Below are 22,437 nucleotides of genomic sequence, written 5' to 3'. Positions count from 1 at the left end.
CGACTGCAGCTAGAGCCCCTCTCCAGGACTGCAGGGAATCGCCGAAACTCCACTATGGTCACAGGCAGTTATAACGACTGAACTTTTTAAAAATACAGGCCTGGAGATTGAGGAAGATATGTGCTCAGGGGAGCAGCGGAGGGAAGGAAAAGTCAACTTCCGCAACGCACATCTCACTACAGATTCCATCATGCAACGCGGTAAGGACGTTGCCTCCACGCTCCCGAACCCCCCGAGTCCGGCGGAGACCGTGCTCTCTGCACACTGGGATTTGTAGTCCGCCGTTCCGCATAGAGCGCAGGCCGCAGACGCTGGTCCTCGCCCCACCTTTTAAAGCCCAAACATCTGATTTCATGTCCACAGAGGCACCAATTTTTTAGGCGGCGTTTTATTTCCCCACACTTTACATTGTTTTAAATACTGAATTTTGCATGCTCTCTTCTCTGTGTAAGCCTACAGTCTTAAGAACTGCTTCCCTTCATTCAGTAAACATTCATGAAGTTTCTAAAGTTTCTACCAGCTAATAGAAATAGATATCAGGATTCCAAGATCCTACCTACGTTCCGCAAAGTTCAGAGTTTAAATCTCATATACATTAGTTTATTCTGGAGATCTTACTAATGCACTACATTTTTCGACAGGAAAATTAAGGGCAAAAAAAAAAAGAGGAAGGATGCAGAATGGGGAGCTACAAATCAGGAAGGCCTAAATGCTCTTTTTAATATTAGGGTCCCCCCTTTTGGAAGGGTGCGTTTTCATTTGCATCCTAAACTAGCTACCTATAAAAAGTGCCTGATTGTTTAATGGAGACCAAAAATTTAATAGTTTTTAATTTTTAAAGGAGACTCTAGGGCTTAGGTCTTTTAAGGATGATTTTCCTCCCAATGACCTCTTTATTATTCCAATGGCCTCTTTTAAATTGGATTTTAAATTTAAATCTGGGGGAAAGAGTAAATGTAAGGATTTATAATAAAAATGTTATGTGTGACTCATGAATACAAAAAGATAAATTTTGCAAACGAATGGGGTATTGAAATATTTTCAGAACTATTCTGTTTCATTAAACTTGTCAAAGAGGTGGTTTCCACTCTAGCAAATAAATAGTAAAGCTTAAAATATAATAATTAGTATCTGTAAAAAATAAATTGAGCGCCTATTTTATTAATACACTGTTCTGTTTCATAGCTACTAATTTTCAATTTTACATCGGTATTCACTCACTCTATCCACTAGAGCTCCCTACAGCATTGTATTATGGGTTACAATTTTCCTAAAACTAGGAGTCCTGACCTAAGCCATTTACTAGCCCAACAGACCCTTGTTAAAGGAGGACCAAGGCAGTCCATTTGCCAGATGCTTGGACAACTGAATTTTGACTAAAACTGATCATTTTGAATACTTTAAAAATCACGTATTGGGGGGTAGTATATGATCTTTTAGACTGTCTCCTATCTCCCTATCTTTTTGTTGGTAATGACTTTCAATTTTCATTTGCCATATGGCTGTTATATAAGTAAACATGAAGGTAGATAAGTGTTATACATTTGCCAAGTGGCCAGTTGACTCTTTTCCATTTGGGACAGGAAGTCTAAGGACGCTTGAGTGTCTTGTATCTGGTGGGTTTCTTCACCAGGAACAAGAGAAGGGATTCAAGCCTTTTGCATAGATGCTTTACTGAAAAAAGAAAAAAAAAGTCTTTTCGGTTAGAATTCAAAAACAAAGACAGTGAGAGAAAAAAGATATGAGCAAGGGGAATTTAAACTCAGATAAAGATCCACAGTGTGTGAAAGGATTCACTAAAATTGTGTTGCTTAAGGCAGTGTGGTTCCCCTGGCCAGCAGCATCGGTACCAGAATTTTGGGGAGGAGGTTAAGCAGTTGCTTTTTACAAGCTTTCCTGGTGATTCTGATGCCTCCAACTAAAGTTTGAGAACCCCTGGCTTGGGGCAATGATGTAAATTTAAATCGAGGACCTCGAAGCAATTTCTTTTTATGAAGTGGTTCAGAGTCACCTTATAGGGATGATTTAGATAAGGTCTACAATATAATTAATGACACATGTGAGAGTGTTTAAAAAGTGTTAAAGTGTTAGATTCAGAGGACAGTCGCATAGAGCATTATCTAGCCTGTTCCCCCACCTGAGTAACAATACAGTTTTTCAAACTCAAGTTGCTCACAATATAAAAACTTAAAATTCAAATATTATGCTCACCGTCCAATTTTTCTTAAGTATTTTGCACTGGTAAAAATCTCTATGGCACAATTTGCTGTCTTAACCATTTTTCGGTGGCATTGGTGCAGTCACAATATCCGGCGTTCTCAGGTACTTTTTTTTTTTTTTTTTTAAAGCCAGCCGAGTGTTCACCGTGGTCACCTGTAATGAGATGTTCTCCGAACGCGCATCCTCGGCCTGCATTTCCCCATCCTGATGCCCGAGGCAGCAGATCTGCAGTAAGCGAGCGGGTGGAGCTGGAGGGCGCGGCGGGACGCAGTCGGCGGTGGGCAGGGACCCTGGGCTCCGCTCAGCCCCTGGTGGAGAGCGGAGTGCGCGGTTCGGCGCCCCCGGCGGTCTGGGCGCGGTGCGGAGACGCGCGAGGCCAGCAAGGGGAGCTGCAGGGTAACTTTTCCCAGGGAAAGCGGCCGGTCGTCCTCCCCAGAAGCCTCCCTGCCTTTTGTTTGTTTTCCTGCCGGAGGCTGGAGCGCGGCCGGGTGCCTGCCGCTCACCATGCGCCGCGCGGCCCGCGCCTCTCGCCGGCGCCCTCGGGCGTCCCTAAGTCCACCCCTCGGTCCGTCCTAGCGGGGATCGCCCCGCTCCCGCCCCTGCTCCCCCGGCGGCCCCGCGCCTGCCCTCGGAGGAGCCGCGCTCCCCTCAGGGGCGGGCCCCCGCCTATCCTCGCGGCGCTGGTAAGTGGGGTCGGGGGTTAGGGGCTTCTGCCGGGGGACCTGTCACTCGGGGCGATGGACCCCGAGCTGCGAGGGACCCCCTATGCGGTAGCCCCGCGAGGGATCGGAGGGTGAGGGAGAGGCTCGTGGGCTGTAGTTTCTCTCCGCGATCCTGTGGGTCTCTCCCTCTTGGCAGAAAAACTCCCGTTTCCTCGGAGTCTGGAAGATTTTGATGGGTGTTTACCTTTCAGCGTTGTAGAGGGGAAAGATCCTGGCCGGATTTGCAGCCCCTTTAATAGGATGTGGAGGACTTGCTCTTGGAATTTTCCCGACTAGGCCTTTGGCTGTCCCGAAAGGGGTCTGTGCAAGAAATCCTCGCACATTCACGTGCAACCATTTTTCACTGGGTTTCTTTCTGCTCTGATTTCTCTCTTACTAATCCGAGTAGATGTACTGAGAGGGATGCTGAAGGATTTTCCAGAACAACCATTTTTTTTGTAATGCACCTTTTTAAGTTTGACTTGGAGGCTAGCATTGAGGGCTTAGACTTTTACTTTGAAATATTAAAGGAGTTGAGTGTCTCATTCTGCAGAGAAGAGTACTCGTTTCCACTTATAACTAAATAAAGATCTGCTTTTGCTGAAGCTGCTTATACTGAGAAAACATCACCCTGAATTCTGCATCCAGGGCTAGGTTTCTCTAAGGTACTGGCACTTGTGTGTTTTTTTATTTTAGCCTGGAGCACTCTTTGTAGCAGTTTGATAGCTAGTTTTCATTTCTCACATTTTTCAGTGAGTGGGCTTTCAGGATGTGGCTCCAAAATGAATTGTACTATTGCTGAATATGAAATTAAAATGAGTTTTAAATTTATGTAGTGCACATATAAATTATTAAGAAGAATGTGTGCCTCAGCCATATGTTAGCTGTGCTAGGAGTTAATGTATTCGTAAATATGCACATTTGAAATAGTTTCAGAACAAAGCGCTGTGATTTGGTAAAGAATTTGGCCTTCCTATCTATTTGAGGACCAGTAATTGTGGGTGTAGAAACAAGAGCAGTGCTGGGATTCTTTATTTAAAATGATACCCTGTACCACTGCAGCCTCCCTAAGGTCCAGCCCTCTACAGTGACCCTGCCAGTCAGTTCACTTTGCCTTGTCCCCTTCTTCAAAGTCAAATCTGATGACAGGGCGGGAGTGGGCAGCCACCTTTCTAAATGAGACCGATTTAAGTTTTAGATGATGGAAGGATGTGTTGGATGGTTGCCCGAGCCTCTCTGATTAGGCAGAAGTCTGTCCTAGCCAAGGGAACTTGGGCATTAAGTGACAAAGAAATGGTTTTTCCCACTGAAGTTTCTTACCTGTATGTAAGAAGACTGTAAACACGCTGCCAGAATAAAGCTTGTTTTATTTTGGGGGGCTTTATTTGTTGACTGTTTCACATCATCAAAGCTCTTTTTAGGAGTTCCTGTTGTGGCTCCATGGGTTAAGAACCCAACTAGTATCCATGAGGATTCAAGGTTGATCCCTGGGCTCACTCAGTGGGTTAAGGATAGTATAGGTCACAGATGTGGCTTGGATCTAGCGTTGCTGTGGCTGTGGTATATAGACCTGCCGCTGCAGCTCTGATTCAGCCCCTAGCCTGGGAACTTCCATATGCCACAGGTGTGGCCCTAAAAAGAAAAAAAAAAAACAAAAACCAAACAACTCTTTTTATACTTTCAATGTTTTATTCTCATCGTTTTCAGAGGTTCTCAGTACTGGTGGAAATTATGTCAGTCTTGAACCTTTGGAATTATCTTTAACCCTCTTGTCTTTCATTTCCTTCATCCTTTCTATCAGTGAGTCATCCAGAGCTTTGAAAGGTGATTTATATAGAGCCCTCCCTCCATATTCTAATCTAGAGCCTCACCCTTCCTCTCTTGCAGACCAGGGCAGCCTCTGAGCTAGCCTCCCAAGCCCGCTCTTAGTCCTCATTAAATATTTGCTGAGTGACTGGGTGAAAGGATGAATGAATAAATGAATGAATGAGACACACCCCTTTCTGGTCTCTTCAGCTTGGTCGTTCTTCTAATCTTTTAAAACTATCACTTCCCCCTGTCTCTTCTTGCCTTGCAACCATCACATCCTTTCCCTTTTCAAGTATCCCAAGTCTGAAAGAATCTGCCTGATTTTTCAAGGCCTCTCAGAGTCAGGCCTCTCACTCCTCCTATCTAAGTTCTCCTTTCAGGCAGTTCCCACTGTGACTCAGTGGGTTAAGAACTCGACATAGCATCCGTGAGGATACGGGTTCAAACGTGGCCTCACTCAGTGGGTTGAGGACCCGGTGTTGCGGCAAGCTGCAGAGTTGCTTTTGGCTGTGGTGTAGGCCAGAGCTGTGGCTCCAGTTTAACCCCAGCCCGGGAATTTCCATATGCTGCAGGTGTGGCCCTAAAATGAATGCATGAATAAAATTTTTGAAAAAATTCTGTTTACATTTTAGCATACATCTTTGCACCCTTTGGGTGTAGTCTTCTTGCTAGCCTGTTCTCCCAGGGGGCCAGGACTGTCCTGCTCAGGTCTCTCTCCTAGAAACCCCTACCCCTCTCCCCTTCTCCTTTGCAAATCTTACTTTTCCCCAGGGGAGGCGCCTAACTTCTTTCTTCTCTAACTACTCATTCTTTTCTGTTTCTTGAAAGGCTCCAGATGTTTGTTTAGTAGGCCTTCATTACATGGACCTTATGGATCTCTATTGGGTTATGTTATTTTAAGCCTCTTTAGGGCAGGAGCCCTGTTTTCTGCATGGTCACGCGGGTGGGGGTGGGGGCTTTCGAGTCAGGTGGAATTGAGGTCGGGGCATGACTCCTCGTTGTCACTCACGTGGCCTCATGGCTTCTCCAAGCATTGGTCCTCACGTGTGAAATAGGGGGAAATGCCTCCCCAGCTGCAGTGTGGAGGTGGTCAGCATCAGGCATGCACCTGACAAAAATCTGCTCGTCCCTCTCCAGTGACTTAGTGAGCCCTGAATGCGTAGTAGATATTTGGTAGATGTTTGTCAGCTGACATGGAGCCAAGTCATGGCTGGTCTGGGGACGCAGAGGAGGGCAACCATGTGGAATCCTTAGTGTTATCCTGCCCTTTCTTCAGGTGGCTTGAGCTTAGGTTATTCCTGGCTACAGCTCTGCTTCTGGGATCTGTTGCTGTTTTTCCATCTAAACCTTGCCAGGAACATGACTGCCTTTAAATTTTTTTCTTTTCCTTACTGCCTCTCTTTTTTTTCCCATTTTTTTTTTGTTACAGTTGATCTATAATGTTCTGTCAATTTTTGCTATACAGCAAAGTGACCCAGTCATATATATATATATGGACACACACACACATATATATACACACACACATTCTTTTTCTCACATTACCCTCCATCATGTTCCATCACAAGTGACTGGATACAGTTCCTTGTGCTATATAGCAGGATCTCATGGCTCATCCACTCCAAATGCAATAGTTTGCATCTACTGACCCCAAACTCCCAGTCCGTCCCACTCCCTCCCCTTCTCCCTTGGCAACCACAGGTAGCTCCTCCATTTCATTTTGCAAGATCTCGCTGAGTCGGAGTTGTATGCAGCACATCTGTTTTTCTGCCCTTTGGGGTTCATGTGAGCGTATGTATTGATGGCAGGATAAGTTGCCTAGTGATTTCTTGACAGACTTCTGGACACAGTGACCTCTTTGTGTATGTCGATCTGTCAGCCTGTGACTGGTCACTCCCTTAACTGTAAAGTGTCTCATCACCTCTCGTGGACAACCATGGCCTTGTCAGATCGGCCTGTGACTAGAGCATCAGAAACTTCCTGTGGACCTCATGTTTGTGGTTGCTGTGGGGACTGGGAGAATGTGCCAACAGAAGTGTGTGCCACATGACTTACATCCCATATGTTTGAGGGTGACAGTGTAACAGTGTCCTAGGTTGGGGGTGCGTACCTTGAAACAGTTTGAATTTCCTTATCCATATATATGTGTTCGAGAAAATGACCTGGTTGAAAAAAACAACAACTTGTTAAAGCAAATAAATTTCTGGGGCAAAATGCACTAAAATGCTGAATATTATGGCAGGAGGAAATGAAAGCAGCCAAAGAAATAGAAGCAACAGCAGAGGGTCCTCGAGATGGTAGCCGAGGTTGATGTGGACTTCACCATCCCTCTCTCTGCTCCTCTTGGGGTGCTGTCTGATAGTGGGAAAGAGCTGCTGCTCAGCAGATCCTAGGGAATTACTCAGTCCAAGGGGAGAACTTCCTTTCTTGATTCCTTCCAAGGAAACGGAAGCATCCCTGCACTTTAAGTGCCTGGCTCACTGTTCTCTGAAAGTTGAAACCTTCAGAGAAAGAACGCCTGAGGCTGGACTCCCCTGTGCATCTGGAATCAAATCCTGGGAATGCTGGTTTGTGAAGCTGTCTCGGAGTTTGAAGAAAGCACATCTTTGGAGAGCTGCTACTTTTTTCACATGTGGTTCAGGGTTAGCAATACCTTCATACATGTTTTGCGAAAGAGGTGGGGGAGCATTTGTTACCTCTTTGATCAACTATGAAAACATCTCTTATATTCACACATTTAAAAATCTGCTGCAGAATTCCCATTGTGGCACAGCGGAAATGAATCTGACTAGGAACCATGAGGTTGCGGGTTCAATCCCTGGCCTCGCTCAGTGGGTTAAGGATCCAGCGTTGCCGTGAGCTGTGGTGTAGGTCGCAGATGTAGCTCGGATCTGGCATTGCTGTTGCTGTGGCTTAGGCAGGTGGCTACAGCTCCGATTAGACCTCTAGCCTGAGAACCTCCATATGCCACGGGTGCGGCCCTACAAGGACAAAAGACAAAAAAACAAAACAAACAAACAAACAAAAAAATCATCTGCCCTAAAGAAAACCAGAGTTCTTCTGGTTGGGCCTCTGGACCTGATCTATGAAGTGAGGGTTCAGGGTGGTCATTAAGGTCCCTTATGGGAAAAAAAAAATCTGATTCTGTAGTCAAGTTTCCTCAACACTATTTTATGCCCGTGTTGAACTGCGGGCCTATTAAACTAAGAATTCAACCTATGCTAATTAGAATTAGGTTATATATTATCTTCCATCAGATTTTTCCCAGATTTTAAGATGGTCATCCGAACTCAGTTTTGTTTTTTGTTTTTCCACAGTATGTGGAATTTCCGGAGCCAGGGATTGAACCTGTGCCACAACAGCAACCCAAGCTGCTGTAGTGACAGTGCCAGATCCTTAACCTGATGTGCCACAATAGAACTCCCGAACTCAGGGTTTTTAAATGGAAAGCCACCATAGTCTTATTTTCCATCATGCTCTTAGTAGCCACTTTATAAATGAACAGCAATGGCTGAGGGCTTGTGAAAGCCACATATTTGTGAGGAAAGATCAATGTGAGTCATTTTGTACCTTTCTGTAGGGGTAGCGTGATCTGTGATAAAGTGCTAATATCATGTGACTGGTCTCGTGGTTACTGTAAAAGAGAGTGTCTAGAATAGAAAAGATAGAGGAGTAATGGTGTTCCATCTCGCTACCTACTTGACCATGTCATGAAGGTTACTCTCTGCATGAGCTCGTTGTTCCCAGAAGACAACAGTTCATGGCTGTGTCCTCTGGGACACTGCCTGTGCTTTGAAAGTGAACTTACTAATGACCGATTGAATGCAGACAAAACTGAGTGAGAAAAACGGTAAGCTCTTTACGCCTACGGGTGATCTCAGCTGTTCAAAAGCAAATGCTTTCCTAAAGTGTTGTCAGTGTTTTTAGAAGGATTCGTCACTTCTGTGTCCTGGTCTCCGTTGAGTTGTCCAATTTTGCCAACAAGTCATGAGGGGTGGCAGTAGGCGTGGGTTGATGGTATAGGAAAATTAACAGCAATCCGAACGATCGTTTATAAACCCACAAGTCGCTCATTCATTAATTTATTCATTCAACCCATCCTTACGATGGGTACCTATGTGGGCCAACAGGATACCAGGTACTTATTTGTCTAGATGCTGGGAATACAGTTGTGAACATCACAACATTTCTGCCCTCGGAGAGCTTATCTTCTCAGCATACACACAGTGTGTACATGTAACCCTGTGACCCTGGGGCTAAGTGAGGATTATATGGGGAGGGTCGAAGTGCTCCTGTCTCTGTGGAGGGTTTCCTGTGTCACAAGACTGTGCACACCATGCCCTGCAGGCACATCCAGCCTGCTGCTCGCTTTTGTTGTTGACTTGGGCACAGCTGTGCCCATATATGTTTACCTACTGTCTGACTGCTTTGGGGAGACCACCGAGGAGTCACATAGTCGTGACAGAGACATAGTCTTACATTTAATGCACGGCCCTTTGCATTAAACATTTGCTGATCCTGCTCTGTTTCATCTGTATATTAAGCCTGTACTTCGTTGAATCGTGTTATTGATTAGTGTTGTTACACCAGGCGGAGAACCATCCGGCATCACGTGAGATCAGCCCTGAGTAAGCGGATACTTGCTTGTAGTGCTTGAACACGTGACATGTTCTGATTCACTCCCCCATCCTCATCTCGTCCTCCCTTAAAAACGGGGTGGCAATCAGGCAAGCAGCTGGGGCCAGAAAAAGGCCACCACCTGCCTGAAGCTGGGGCACTGTTGCCCTGGCTCATTCACAGTTTCCCACAAGTCAGAGGAAAAATTATTCATCCTCTGGGTCTTCAGTATTTCCTTTCCCTTTGGGTCTTCGCAGCCAACAGACCACATCGAGCGATGGGTCCTAGTTTAGAAATAAGCTGCAAGTGGGAGTTCCCTTGTGGCTCAGCAGTAATGAACCTGACTGGTATCCATGAGGATGAGGGTTCAAACCCTGGCCTCACTCAGTGGGTAAAGGATCTGATGTTGCTGTGAGCTGCAGTGTAGGTAGGTCATAGACACGGCTCAGATCTGGTGTTGCTGTGGCTGTGGTGTAGGCCAGCAGCTACAGCTCCGATTCAACCCCTAGCCTGGAAACTTGCATATGTCGCAGGTGTGGCCCTAAAAAATATAATAATAATCTTCAAGTGATGGAAGACTTTCCCTCAGGTTCAGGGCACAGCACCCCATGCGGGAAGAGTGATGGGAAGTTGTAGACCCTTCTGGGATTCAGGACCTGGTGCATGAATTCTCCCCTCAGAATCTGGGCTTGGAGAAGAGAGGGAAGTCAGGGCCTGAAATGGTCTCTGGGGGAATTGAAGAGGGCAGCCCAGGTACTGGATTTTCTCTGCCCATCCCTCCAGTTAAGGCAATCGCCAGAACATCTTTGATGTGCTCCTTGTCACAGAGAAGGCAAAGCGAGCTCCCCATAAAGAAGGTTCTTTTAGCCTTGTAGCTGCTGTCCCCAATGCAGAAGAAAGCACTTGCCCAAGAGGCAGAATACTTAAAGGACGTTTTTGTGAAAATGTATGTGGGCAGAAGAATTAGGTCCCAGAGAGAAAAATAGAAATACAGATGTACTATTTTGGGTACCCTTTTAAAAGGAATGTCACAATATTAACTTTACTTGTGTAAAGTTATGACATGTTTGAACCTAGAATTCGTGCCAGTTAAGATAAAGTGGAACCCAGAAGTGCCAGGAGAAGGTCCATTGAGCAGTTTTGCACAGGATCCAGTTTTCCTAAGAGAACAGATAGAAGCCATGGAATCTTTTCAGTGGAAAATGATGAAGGCTAAGGGTCTGAATGGGGGAAGTGGGGCTGGTAAACCACCACTCAGAGATGCCCACTTTTCCATACAGTTTTCTGTCTCCTTTCTTAAAAAAATGAGTCATTGTGGCATTTATTCAGTGACTGTCAAGCTTCCAAAATAAAGAGCAGATTACTTCCGTCCCCGTACCCAGTCGGTTCCCCAGGCTGTCAGCGAGCAGGGCACCAGGCATGCACTGCTAGCCTGAACAGGTAGTCTGTCCCACTGAGGATTGAGCCAAGGGGAAGGGGCTGGGGCACGTTGTGGAAAGGTGTCCCCATTGTCACCTAGTCAGAAAAACCGAAGCATTGCTTTCAAAGATTGGCCAGAACCCTTTGAAAGCAAAATATAGCTGTGTCACTCCACGAGTTGGGTACAGCCTAACCCAAAGGCCAAAGGCCTGATTTGCAGGGGCCTTTCTGAGATTCTCCAAATGCAGTCATTCCGGCACTGTAGTGGGAGGCCAGGCAGCCTGCCTGCACTAGCCTTTCTGCAGTGTTTAGTATTCTCCTGTTTCAGAACATTTCTGCTCTGGGCAAACAGTCTGATTACCATCACTTTGCACGTGAAGAAATAGAAGCGCTGAGTGTTGTGAGATACTGACCAAATAAATGGCTAATAAGTAAATAGCAAAGACTAAACTTCATGTTCTGACCATTCAAACCATGGGAATCTGCTGGTGCAAGTGGAGCGTGAGGCGTGAGAACAGAGATGAAGGAGGTGTGGTGAGTGTCTGGGGCAGGCCTGCGTGTCACTGGCCACTGGCCACTGGGGAAGGGCTGGCAGTGAGGTGGGGACAGGGCGCTGTGGCATCCCTGGTAGAGAGCCGTTGGCTGCATCTGCAGGATCGGGCAGGAGGCTCTGAAGAGGTGACGTTTGAGCTGAACTTGGGGAGAGAGAGAGAGTAGATTCTGAGCTTTGGGGTCTGACCGAGGCAGGGACACGTGTCCTACTCTGGAAGAGATGTTGTTTGACGTACAGAGTCCTTCTGGGGTGCTGTCTGCTCCTCGCTAGTTTTTGTGTGCTGATGGCAAAGGTGGAAACACGGATCCATTTTTTCTTAGACAAATGCTGCCTGACCCAGAGAAATCACTGAACCACAGAGCATCAGAGCGGAAGATCAGCTCACTTCATCAAGCCCAGGGCCCTAGCCTCACAGAAATTAACCTGAGGACCAAGAGGTGCTTCAAGTCATGGGAGGGTCAGTGCCAAGTGGAAACTGGGACCCAGTCCCTCTTTGTCGGTGGTCACGTGCCTCCTCTATAGGCAGTCAGTGCCAGTGAGGTCCCGCTGGGTCTGCTGAAGCTCGATTGCAGAACGAGGCCACCCAGAGCACGGCCACCTCACTGGTTCAGAATGTGGACTTTGAGCTACAAAGTACTTCTTTCAGTTCCTCTTGTTCTCAGATCCTCAGAAAATCTCATGATGTTTGAATCTTTTGCAACCTCCTCCTTAACTTTGATGCAGTTGGCCCTTGTTCCTGTCTCAATGCTAACAGCTACTAGTTGCGTAACCTTGAACAAGTAGCTTGTGTCTCAGATTCCTTATCTATAAAACAAAGGTAATAATAATACTGTTGTGAAGATAAAAAGATTATTATGTGCAAAGATTATTATGTGTATAGCAGTACTGTACACCGAGTAAGCTCTAAAATGATAGTTGGTTTACTTTTTTGGCTTATTTGATATATTAGTAAGCTAGGTATGGTTTAGTAATGGCGAACCAGGTATGGATTAGTTATAGCAAGTGGTGATCCAAGTTATTCTTGGAGTCTGAGTGTTATTTAGAGGAATCACCCATTACTGTGTGAGCTAATTCTTCAAGTTAATGAATAGGCTGCTATTCCCCCCCCACCCCCCCATTCACATGGCAGAGGGTGATGACTGGCTAGGCCAGGAGCTGTGAATTCAGATGCCACGGGGGGGAGGAGGAAACATAAAAGACTCAAGGGTATGTGCTTGTTCAACGCTAAGGAGTTGCTCTTCTCTCTCTCTCTTTTTTTTTTTTTGGTCTTTTTAGGGTTGCATCTGCAGCATATGGAGGTTCCCAGGCTAGGGGTCTAATTGGAGCTGTAGCTGCTGGCCTATGCCACAGCCACAGCAACGCCAGATCCAAGCTGCAGCTTCCACCTACACCATGGCTCACGGCAACACTGGATCCTTAACCCACTAAGTGAGGCCAAGGATCGAACCTGAAACCTCATGGTTCCTAGTCAGATTCGTTTCCGCTGTGCAACAATGGGAACTCCTGCTCTTCTCTTTTAAAAAGAACAACTTCTCTTTCCCTCCAATTTCTCTTCATACCAGATTTTTTTCAAGCTATCTTTTCCTTTGTCACTTTGCTTTTTGTTTTTGTTTTGTTTTGTTTTGTTTTGTTTTGGCTATGCCCAAAGCATGTAATTCTGTAGTCAAGTTTCCTTAACGTGCTATGCCTGTGTTCAACTTAGGGCCTATTAAATTAAGAATTCATGGGAGTTCCCATTGTGGCTTGGTGGGTTAAAACCTAACTAGTATCAATGAGGATGCAGGTTCAATTCCTGGTCATGCTCAGTGGGTTAAGGATCCATAATTAACACAAGCTGTGGTGTAGGTCGCAGATGCGATTCAGATCTGGTGTTGCTATGGCTATGGCATAAGCCTGCAGCTACAGCTCTGATTCGACCCCTGGCCCAGGAACTTGCATATGCCACAGCTGAAGCCTTAAAAAGGAAAAAAAAAAGAAATTCAATCTATGCTAATTAGCATTAGGTTATAGATAATCTTCCGTTAATTTTTTTCCTAGATTTTAAATTTCCTAGATTTTAAAATTGTTATCCTAATTCTTTTTTTTTTTTTTTTTGGCCCTACCGACAGCATGTGGAAGTTCCTGGGCCAGGGATTGAACCTGTGCTACAGCAGCTACCTGAGCCACTGCAGCGACAATGCCAGATCCTTATCCCACTGTGCCACAAGGGAACTCCTTCCTTTGTCACTTTTTTTGTCTTTTTAGGGCCATACCCTCAGCATTTGGAGTTTCCCAGGCTAGGGGTTGAATTGGAGCTGCAGCTGCTGGCCTACACCACAGCCACACCATCGTGGGATCCAAGCTACATCTGTGGCCTTCACCACAGATCACAGCAACTCCAGATCCTTAACCCACTGAGTGAGGCCAGGGATCGAACCCACATCCTCATGGATGCTATTTAGTTTCTTAACCCACTGAGCCACCGTAGGAACCCCCTCCTTCCTTTGTCACTTCTGATAGAGGCATAGGAACAGAGAAATATTTTCCTTCCAGTCAAACAAGCGACTGTGAAGGTACAAAAATAAATGGCAACTGAAAAAAAAATTAGCAACTAACACAGCATTCAAGGTGTTGGTGACAAGCTAGAGAACTAGTGCTTGGTCTAAACCAATGGCAATCATGCTCATCTTGCTTTTTATTCAGTTTGCAACTCCGGGTCCATACAGTGTAGAATCTCCATATGCTGATCTGTACTCTGAGACTAGTCCTCCTCCTGAAGAGTTTTCAGTAGGAGGTGGGATTGCTTGGCTTGGCCTCGACTGATCATTAGTCCATGCCCTGAGACTGTAGTAGGTGGCTGCCATCCCTGATTATATTGAATCCTAAATAAAATCAGAGCCCTCGGAGTTCCCGTTATGGCACAGCAGAAACGAATCCGACTAGGAACCATGAGGTTGCAGGTTTGATCCCTGGCCTTGCTCAGTGGGTTCAGGATCTGGCGTTGTCATGAGCTGTGGTGTAGGTCGCAGACGTGGCTCTGGCGTAGGCTAGCAGCTACAGCTCTGATTGGACCCCTATCCTGGGAACCTCCATATGCCACGGGTGCGGCCCTAAAAAGGACAAAAGATAAAAAAATATATAATAATAAATTTTAAAAAATAAATAAATAAAATCAGAGCTCTATAAACCACGCAGCAGAGGAGCACGCCACTGGGCAGATCAGCAATGGCATTGTCCTCTTTCCCTTCTTCCTAATGCATTGTCCATCACCCTGTTGTTTTCCCAGAGCAGCAATGAGTTTTTGTCCTTTCCTTTCAGAGTATGACATGAGTCATCATATTCAGGCCACCACAAAAATGATGCCCAACTGAATGACACTGATCTTGAACCTATTTAACCACTTTCTGCTGGGATAGGCTTAGAGTTGACTGTGGGTTGAATGGGACTTTTTGTCTCAGGCTGATTTGGATAATGCCACTTCATTTCTTTTCAGTATAGGAAGTCATTCACTAGAGACTGAAAGCTCAGATAGTTGTCATGGTTCTGCTCTCTGGGTCCATGTATAGTGTGACTAACCCTCCTCTCTGATATCCCTTTGTATACTTGAAACAACGACCGTGGCCTCCTAGGTCTTATTTTTCCTCATGTGTTCTGTGTTTCTTCACCTGTGCTTCTTGTGCTTTCCTAGAAGCCCTTTATTATGTTCTTTAATATCTTTCTTGAAGCTTGTCATCTAAACTTAGACAGTAATTCGGGCCTGTGTTGAGACTGTCACATCCCTTGTTCTGGACCCACGGCCACTGTGTTGCAAAATTCCAGTGGATACCATTTATGCTGTATTCTCTGAGTACCCCAGAATTGTGCAATATATTAGCCTTGCCTGAATGCTCCCCTCCTAATGAGAACTCCAGTGACGCATTATCTTTGGAAAAACAATAGAACAACCTTAGAACTAGTTGTAGCTGCCCACTGAGCATCTCCAAGGAGAGGTTTTGTATATGCTTCAAATCCAGCATCTTAGAAGCAGAACCCACTGTCTCTCTACAGTGTGTCCAAATCACATGCGTGCACATGCACACGCGTTCCCTGTTCCATACCTGCTCCTGCTCCGTCTCACATTCGTCCTGCCCAGTGCCTTTGTTCAGGCCTTGCACATACTTCACCTGGACAGTGGCAGTACCCTCCTAACTAGTCTCGGCCCCTAGTCTCTCTATTCTGACATCAGTTTGAATAGTCCAGGGGAGTCTTCCTCATGTCATTTCCCTGCTTAAGGCCACTTCCCAAACGTCAGGGTAAAGCCCAAACTCCTGCATGACAAACATACCCCTTCACAGCCGGGCCCCACCCTAAGTTTCTGTCCATTTCCTGCATTTCCTTACTGCCCTCCATGGCTTTGATACCCTAGCCCTGTACTTCCCAGTGGGGTTGCACATTAGAATCCCCTGGAGAGCTTTCTAAACTCCCCAGACTGGGTCCTCAGCCCAGACCTGACTCTTAGAGGTGGTGTCTGGGCATCAGCATTTGTTGAAAGTTCCCCGGGGTTTCCGTTATTCACCCCCCAGTATGAAGCACTAGGCTTTGCCTTCTTGTGAACACACCCAGCTCCTCTACCACCAAACTTCAGTATGGTTTCCCCCATCTGTAATTCCTTTCCTTTCTCTTTTCTAGGTGATAACACTTTGCTTCTTCTTCAGACCTCCATTCTGCCTCTTCTCTGAAGGGTTGTCAGAGCTCTCCCTCCTCCCAAGAGTTGGCTGCTCTCTCTGCTGTGTGCTCATAGCACTTCCTACATTTTCCATGTATATGTCAATCATGAATTATTTAGAGGGAGGGCTCTCCCCTTATCCATAATGTGCCCCAGAAACTTTGCATAGTGCTGGGCATCTTGGTAAACTTTAATAAAATCAGATACACTCTCAACCTGACTTCAGTGCCTGAAGAGACTTGAGTCTGATCCATTTTACAGTCAATATTTAATTATCTGAAATAAAATTAAAAAGCAGCGGCCGTAGTACGGTGAGGGCCAAATCTTGCCAGAGTAATTGAATTTTGTTCTATGACAATATGACAAATTGTAACAAGGCAGAATCATAGGACAACTGTGTACCGAATGAATGACTTATTCTATCCTAAAGTTCTTAATTCTTTCACGGATAGCTTTCTCAGTGATAATCTAGGAAGACCCTGTCCCAATTATACAGTTTTAGTAGCCATCAAAGAAAGGCTTCTATGATGAATAATTAGTAGATATGAATCAGGAATATAATGACATTTCAAAAAAGGGTAGGGGAGAGCCCACATGCTGCTGGACTATAGGTCATTATTAAGTTATAGTCGCCACAGTTCCTCAAGGAGATGGAGGCATGTGCGAGGATTCAGAGATGAATGCCAGAGACAATTAAAGGAGTGGAAAATGGTCCTATGAGGAAAGGTTGTGTAATTACAGCCAGAGGAGACTGAGAGACACACATTTGATTACTAATTTCATATATATATATACACACACACACATTTTGGTGAGATAGTTTTTTTATGTGTGCAGAAAACTAAGCAAGAGGAAACTAGGTTAAATTAGAATAGGCAGGTTTTGGTTGGACATTAAGAAAAACATTCTCACTAACTGGATTATAAAATGCAAATCTGATCATGTTATTTTCTAGTTAAATAAACTTGACTCCTCATTGTCTCTAGGTCAAAGCTTACTTTAGAAAAATAAAGCATGTAATAAATTACATTGCATTAGCTGGCTGATTTTTTTCTATTATAGTTGATTCACAATGTTATGTCAATACAGCTAAGTGACCCAGTTATATATATGTACACTTTTTTTTTTCCACATTGTCCTCCAGCATGTTCCGTCACAAGTGGTTAGATATAGTTCTCTGTGCTATACAGCAAGATCTCGTTGCTTATCCACTCCAAATGCAATAGTTTGCATCTGCTAACTCCAAACTCCCAGTCCATCCCACTCCCTCCCTCTCCCTGTTGGCAACCACAAGTCTGTTCTCTAAGTCGATGAGTTTGTTCTTTTCTGTGGAAAGGTTGATCTGTGCCATATATTAGATTCCAGATATAAGTGATATCATATGATATTTGTCTTTCTTACTTCAGTTAGTATGGGAGTCTCTAGTTCTATCCATGTTGCTGCAAATGGCATTATTTTGTTCTTTTTTATGGCTGAGTGGTTTTCCATTGTGTATATATGCCACATCTTCTTAATCCATTCATCTGTCAATGGACATTTAGTTTGTTTCCATGTCTTGGCCATTGTGAAAAGTGCTGCCGTGTTAGCTGATTTTTGACAAGTCAAATTTCCAGTGGTGTTTTTTTTTGTTTGTTTTTTTGTTTTTTTTGGGAAGATGACATACAACAATGGTTTAGGAATTTTAATTTGTTGGAAAATGAAATTATAAATGATGCAGAAATCATATATGGCATATCAAAAACAGATGGAGATAAACATGAAAAAGAAGAGAAAGAGAGGAAAACAAACACAGAGCCCAAAATTGTTTATGTTGTGGCCCAAATGCTCTTTCTGTGTTATATTGAGACCCAGCTTGAGGTCAAGACAGTCCACAATGTACTAATTGCGACATGAAGGAACCATGGTTGTTCTGTCTTAGGAACAAGTTCATAGTTGGGTTTTTGTTTTGTTTTGTTGGTGTTTTTAGGTCCACACCCTTGGCATGTGGAAGTTCCTGAGGGGTCGAATTTGATAGGGGTCAAAATCAGAGCTGCGGCTGCTGGCCTACGCCACAGCCACAGAAATATCAGATCCCAGGCCAGTCCGTGACCTACACCACAGCTCATGGCAACATCGGATCCTTAACCCACTGAGTGGGGGGACCCAACCCACGTCCTCATGGATACTAGTCAGGTTGGTTACCACTGAGCCATAATGGGAATTCCCATAGTCAGTTTTATTAAGTAAACCTACATTTGTAGGTTTTAAGCTGAAATAAAATGTTTAAGATGCATATGTCTCTTTTAAAAGATTCCCTTCTACCATTATGAGGAGTTTTCAACCTTTAATCTTGAATAATTTAGATATACAGGAAAGTTTCAAGAATAGTGCAAAGAATATCTTTTCCCAGATTTATCTCATGTTAGCATTGTACCCCCCCCACACACACAATTTTTGTTCTCTCCATTTGCATCATGGCCTTTTAACTTTTTCTCTTCAGGGTATGTTTTCTAAGAATAGAACTATGCTCTTCAGACCCACAGGACAGACATTAACTTCAGTAAATTTAATACAGATACAATGCTTTAATCTACCATCCATATTCTAATTGTTTCCATTGACCCTATTGGGTCTTTTGTAGCAATTTCTTCTCCTTCAGTACAGGATCCAGTTATAGCCTTTGTTTTTCAAAATGGCATCTGAATCACTCAGCAAACAAACCTCTTTCCAGTTCCAAGCCCCACCCCGCCTCAATTCCACACCAGATTCAAGCCCCTGTGCCTTCTTTTCTGCTCCTTGAAGGAAGCTATAGGGAGTCTGATTCTATAGAGCTTCAAAAGGAAGGAAAATGCCCTTCAAACCAAGGTGTTTTAAAATGGTTCTGGGAGGGGGAAAGGAAATGAGTGTGTGTGTGTGGGATGGGGGTGGGAGGCTTGATCTCTAAAAGCTTTTCCAGTTGTATGGTAGAATATAGTGAAATCAGGCATAAGCTTTACCTTTCTTAAGGTTTCTTAAGGTTTCTCAAGGTCATGCACAGCCTTAAAAGGAACACAGACTGGATTTGTCTTTTAATTTTTAATTTCAGACTTATTTTATTTTTTTGGTCATACCTGAGGCATGCAGAAGTTCCAGGGCCAGGGGTTGAATCCACTCCATAATAGGGACCCAAGCCACAGCAGTTACAGCTCCAGATCCTTAACCCACTGAGCCACCACAGAATTCCCAATTTCGAGCTAATACTAGACTTTCAGAAAAGTTACAAAAATAGTACAAAGGGTTCCTAGAGATTCTTCACCCAGCTTCCCCTAATATTAACATCTTTTGAAACTGTGGCAGTGATCAAACCCAGAGAGTTAGCATTGGCACAATGCTGTTAACTCAGCTATGAACTTACTCACATTTCACCAACTTTTCCGCTAACGTCCTCTTTCTGTTCCAGGATCCTCTCCAGGATCTCACATTGTGTGTCGTTGTCACGCCTCTTTAATTGCCTCCAGTCTGTGACAGTTCCTCAGTCTGTCCTTGCCTTTTATGATCTTGATGCTTCCAAAGAGTATAGCTCAGTTTTTTGTAGCATGTCCTTCATTTTGAGTTTGGTGTTTTCTTATGAATAGATTGAGGTTTTGCATTTTTGGCAGCTGCGCAGAGGTGATGGTGTGCCCTCCTCAGAGCACCATCCAAGGTCCACAATGTTGTATATCTTATTAATGGTGATGTTGAACTTGATCATTTGGGTAAGGAGGTTTCTGCTAGATTTCTACCTCTAGAGTTACCATTTTTCCCTTTGACGTTAATAAATATCTTAGAGATACTTTGGAGTTCCCTTCTTGGCTCAGTAGTTAACGAACCCGACTAGCATCTATGAGGACTCCAGTTCGATCCCTGGCCTCGCTCAGTGGGTTAAGGATCCAGCATTGCCGTGAGCTGTGGTATGGGTTGCAGATGCGGCTCGGATCTGGCATTGCTGTGGCTCTGGTGTAGGCCAGCAGCTATAGCCCCGGTTAGACCCCTAAACTGGGAACCTCCATATGCCGCCAGTGCCACCCTAGAAAAGGCAAAAAGACCAAAAAAAAAAAAAGAAAAAAGAAAAAAAAAAGAAACAAATATCTTAGAGATACTTCGAAACTATGTGAATAGGCTGTTTCTCCTCAGATTTTCACCCACTAATATTTGCATCCATCAGAGAATCTTGTTTGCAACAAATTTTACTGTTTGATTAATACTGAATTTCTTATTTCCCTCTTTCCTTCAACATTTATTGATTGGAATTCTTCTGAAAGGAGAAGCTGCATTGATCTGATTTAGAGGCAGAGTGTCATATACTTCTGATCATTATTTTCTGATCTTTTGACTCTTCAGATAATTAGTTTGACAGTTATATTTTTTAAATGCCTTTAGTGTTCTTATTTAACTATTTTATCTTGTTTTATTTTATTTATTTTTTGTCTTTTTAGGGCCGCACCTGCGGCGTTTGGAGGTTCCCACGCTAAGGGTCAAATGGGAGCTACAGCTGCCGGCCTATGCCACAGCCACAGCAATGCCAGATCCCAGCTTTGCTTGCAACCTATACCATAGCTCATGACAACACCAGATCCTTAACCCACTGAGCAAGGCCAGGGATCAAATACGCAACCTCATGTTTCCTGGTTGGATTCATTTCCGCTGCGCCACAGCAGGAACTCTGGTAGACTCAGTTTTTTAAATGAAAAATCAATGACTTATTCTTTTTAAAAACATAGTTGAATGACTTTAAAAGGGACATACCCTATATACAGGCCTTAAAAAATTATTAGATCTTTGTTTAGCTTCTGAATGTCCAGTAGTCAAAATAATACTCTTGTTGCCTAGCCACAAAGAGTTTGTGGAATCCATGTATTTATATTAGGAGAACCTTCACTTAAGCATTTCTTGGCCTTTGTATGTTTACATTGTTAATCGGAGCTGAATTACACAGAACGCATATATTTAGCATGGATTCTTGTAGCTAGGCAATTTCCATCAACGCTTATTATCATGTAATGTTTGCCTACAGTGGTTAGTCAGCAGAAAGGCATGAAATTGCTGTTTATTCATTTCTGAGTCAATGACAAATCCACCTTCCAAGAATGCTATTTCTAGTTTTATAAAAAATTGGAAAAGAGCATTATTTCATTTACTTATTAATTATTTTTAATTGAAGTATAGTTGATTTACAATGTTGTTAGTTTCTGGTATACAGCAAAGTGATTCAGATTTTTATGTATATATATATATATATATATACACACACACACATATATGTACATATAGGAATACATATATATAGACACACATATATACATATATATTTAATCTTTTTCATATTCTTTTCCATTACAAGATATCAAATATAATTCCCTGCGCTATACATAGGATCTTGTTGTTTATCCATTTTATGTATAGTAGTTTGTATCTACTAATCCCAAACTCCTAATTTATCTCTCCCTGACTCCCTTTCTCATTTGTTAACCGTAAGTTTGCTTACTATGTCTGTGAGTCTTGTTTATATTTTGTAAATAAGTTCATTAGTGTCATATTTTAGATTTCACGTGTAAATAATATATGATATGTTTTTCTCTTTCTGACTTACTTCACTTAGTGTGATAATCTCTAGGTACATCCATGTTGCTCCAAATGGCATCATTCCATTCTTTTTTATGGCTGAGTAATACTCCATTGTATGTATACATATCCCACATCTTTGTCCATTCATCTGTTAATGGACATTTAGATTGCTATCATGTCCTGGCTATTGTAAACAGTGCTGCATTAAACCCTGGGGTGCATGTATCTTTTCAAATTATAGTTTTGTCTGGATATATAACCAGAAATGGGTTTGCTGGATCATATGGCAATGAAAAGAGCATTATTTACACCAGAAGTTGAGAAACATTTTCTATAAAGGGCCATTTAGGCTTTGCGGGCCATAAAGCCTGTGTCACATCTACTCAACTCTGCTGTGTAGCATGAAAAAATCAGCTGTAGACAATATGCAAGTGCAAGGGCACGACTGGTCCAATAAAACTTTATTTACAAAAACAGGTAAATAAATAAAACAGGTTACAGTTTGCTGGTGCCTGATTTAGGTAGACTCTGAATGTGCATTAGTATTTATCCCTTTCTCTCATTTTTCTCTGCAGGCAAAAGACTCATCTTTGAAAATATGTATTTGGGAGATAGTCACGTTCTATTGAATACCTTGTGCTGGTGCTGCCATAGAAAAATCTGGTTACACTCCGGGGAGGCCTGCAGAACTGATCCGCCTTGGCCCTGAGATGCGTGTCCGGCCTGAGTGGGCACAACATGAATAGATACACAACCATCAAGCAACTCGGGGATGGAACCTATGGTTCCGTCCTGCTGGGAAGAAGCATCGAGTCTGGGGAACTGATTGCTATTAAAAAGTAAGTTTGGGGAGTTCCCGTCGTGGCTCAGCA

General features: G+C 43.8%; 2 protein-coding genes across 2 annotated transcripts in view; both read left to right on the top strand.

The window, feature by feature from the left end:
* Positions 62 to 22,437, top strand: part of ICK (intestinal cell kinase) — a 64,616-nt gene continuing 42,240 nt past the window's right edge. The window contains 3 exon segments of the mRNA XM_021098828.1: positions 62 to 200; positions 2,349 to 2,450; positions 22,141 to 22,404. Of these exon segments, the coding sequence (XP_020954487.1) occupies positions 22,304 to 22,404 (101 nt within the window). The 5' untranslated portion in view covers positions 62 to 200; positions 2,349 to 2,450; positions 22,141 to 22,303.
* Positions 2,379 to 17,160, top strand: LOC110261744. Its single transcript, XM_021100043.1, has 2 exons — positions 2,379 to 2,903; positions 15,967 to 17,160. Exons 1-2 carry the CDS (start codon positions 2,379 to 2,381, stop codon positions 16,147 to 16,149), a joined length of 708 nt encoding a protein of 235 aa, XP_020955702.1. The 3' UTR covers positions 16,150 to 17,160.

This window comes from Sus scrofa, chromosome 7 (genome assembly GCF_000003025.6).
Source record: "Sus scrofa isolate TJ Tabasco breed Duroc chromosome 7, Sscrofa11.1, whole genome shotgun sequence".
NCBI classification, from domain to species: Eukaryota; Metazoa; Chordata; class Mammalia; order Artiodactyla; family Suidae; genus Sus; species Sus scrofa.
The sequence above is the reverse complement of the archived record's forward strand: the minus strand, read 5'-3'. Positions and strand labels throughout refer to the sequence as shown.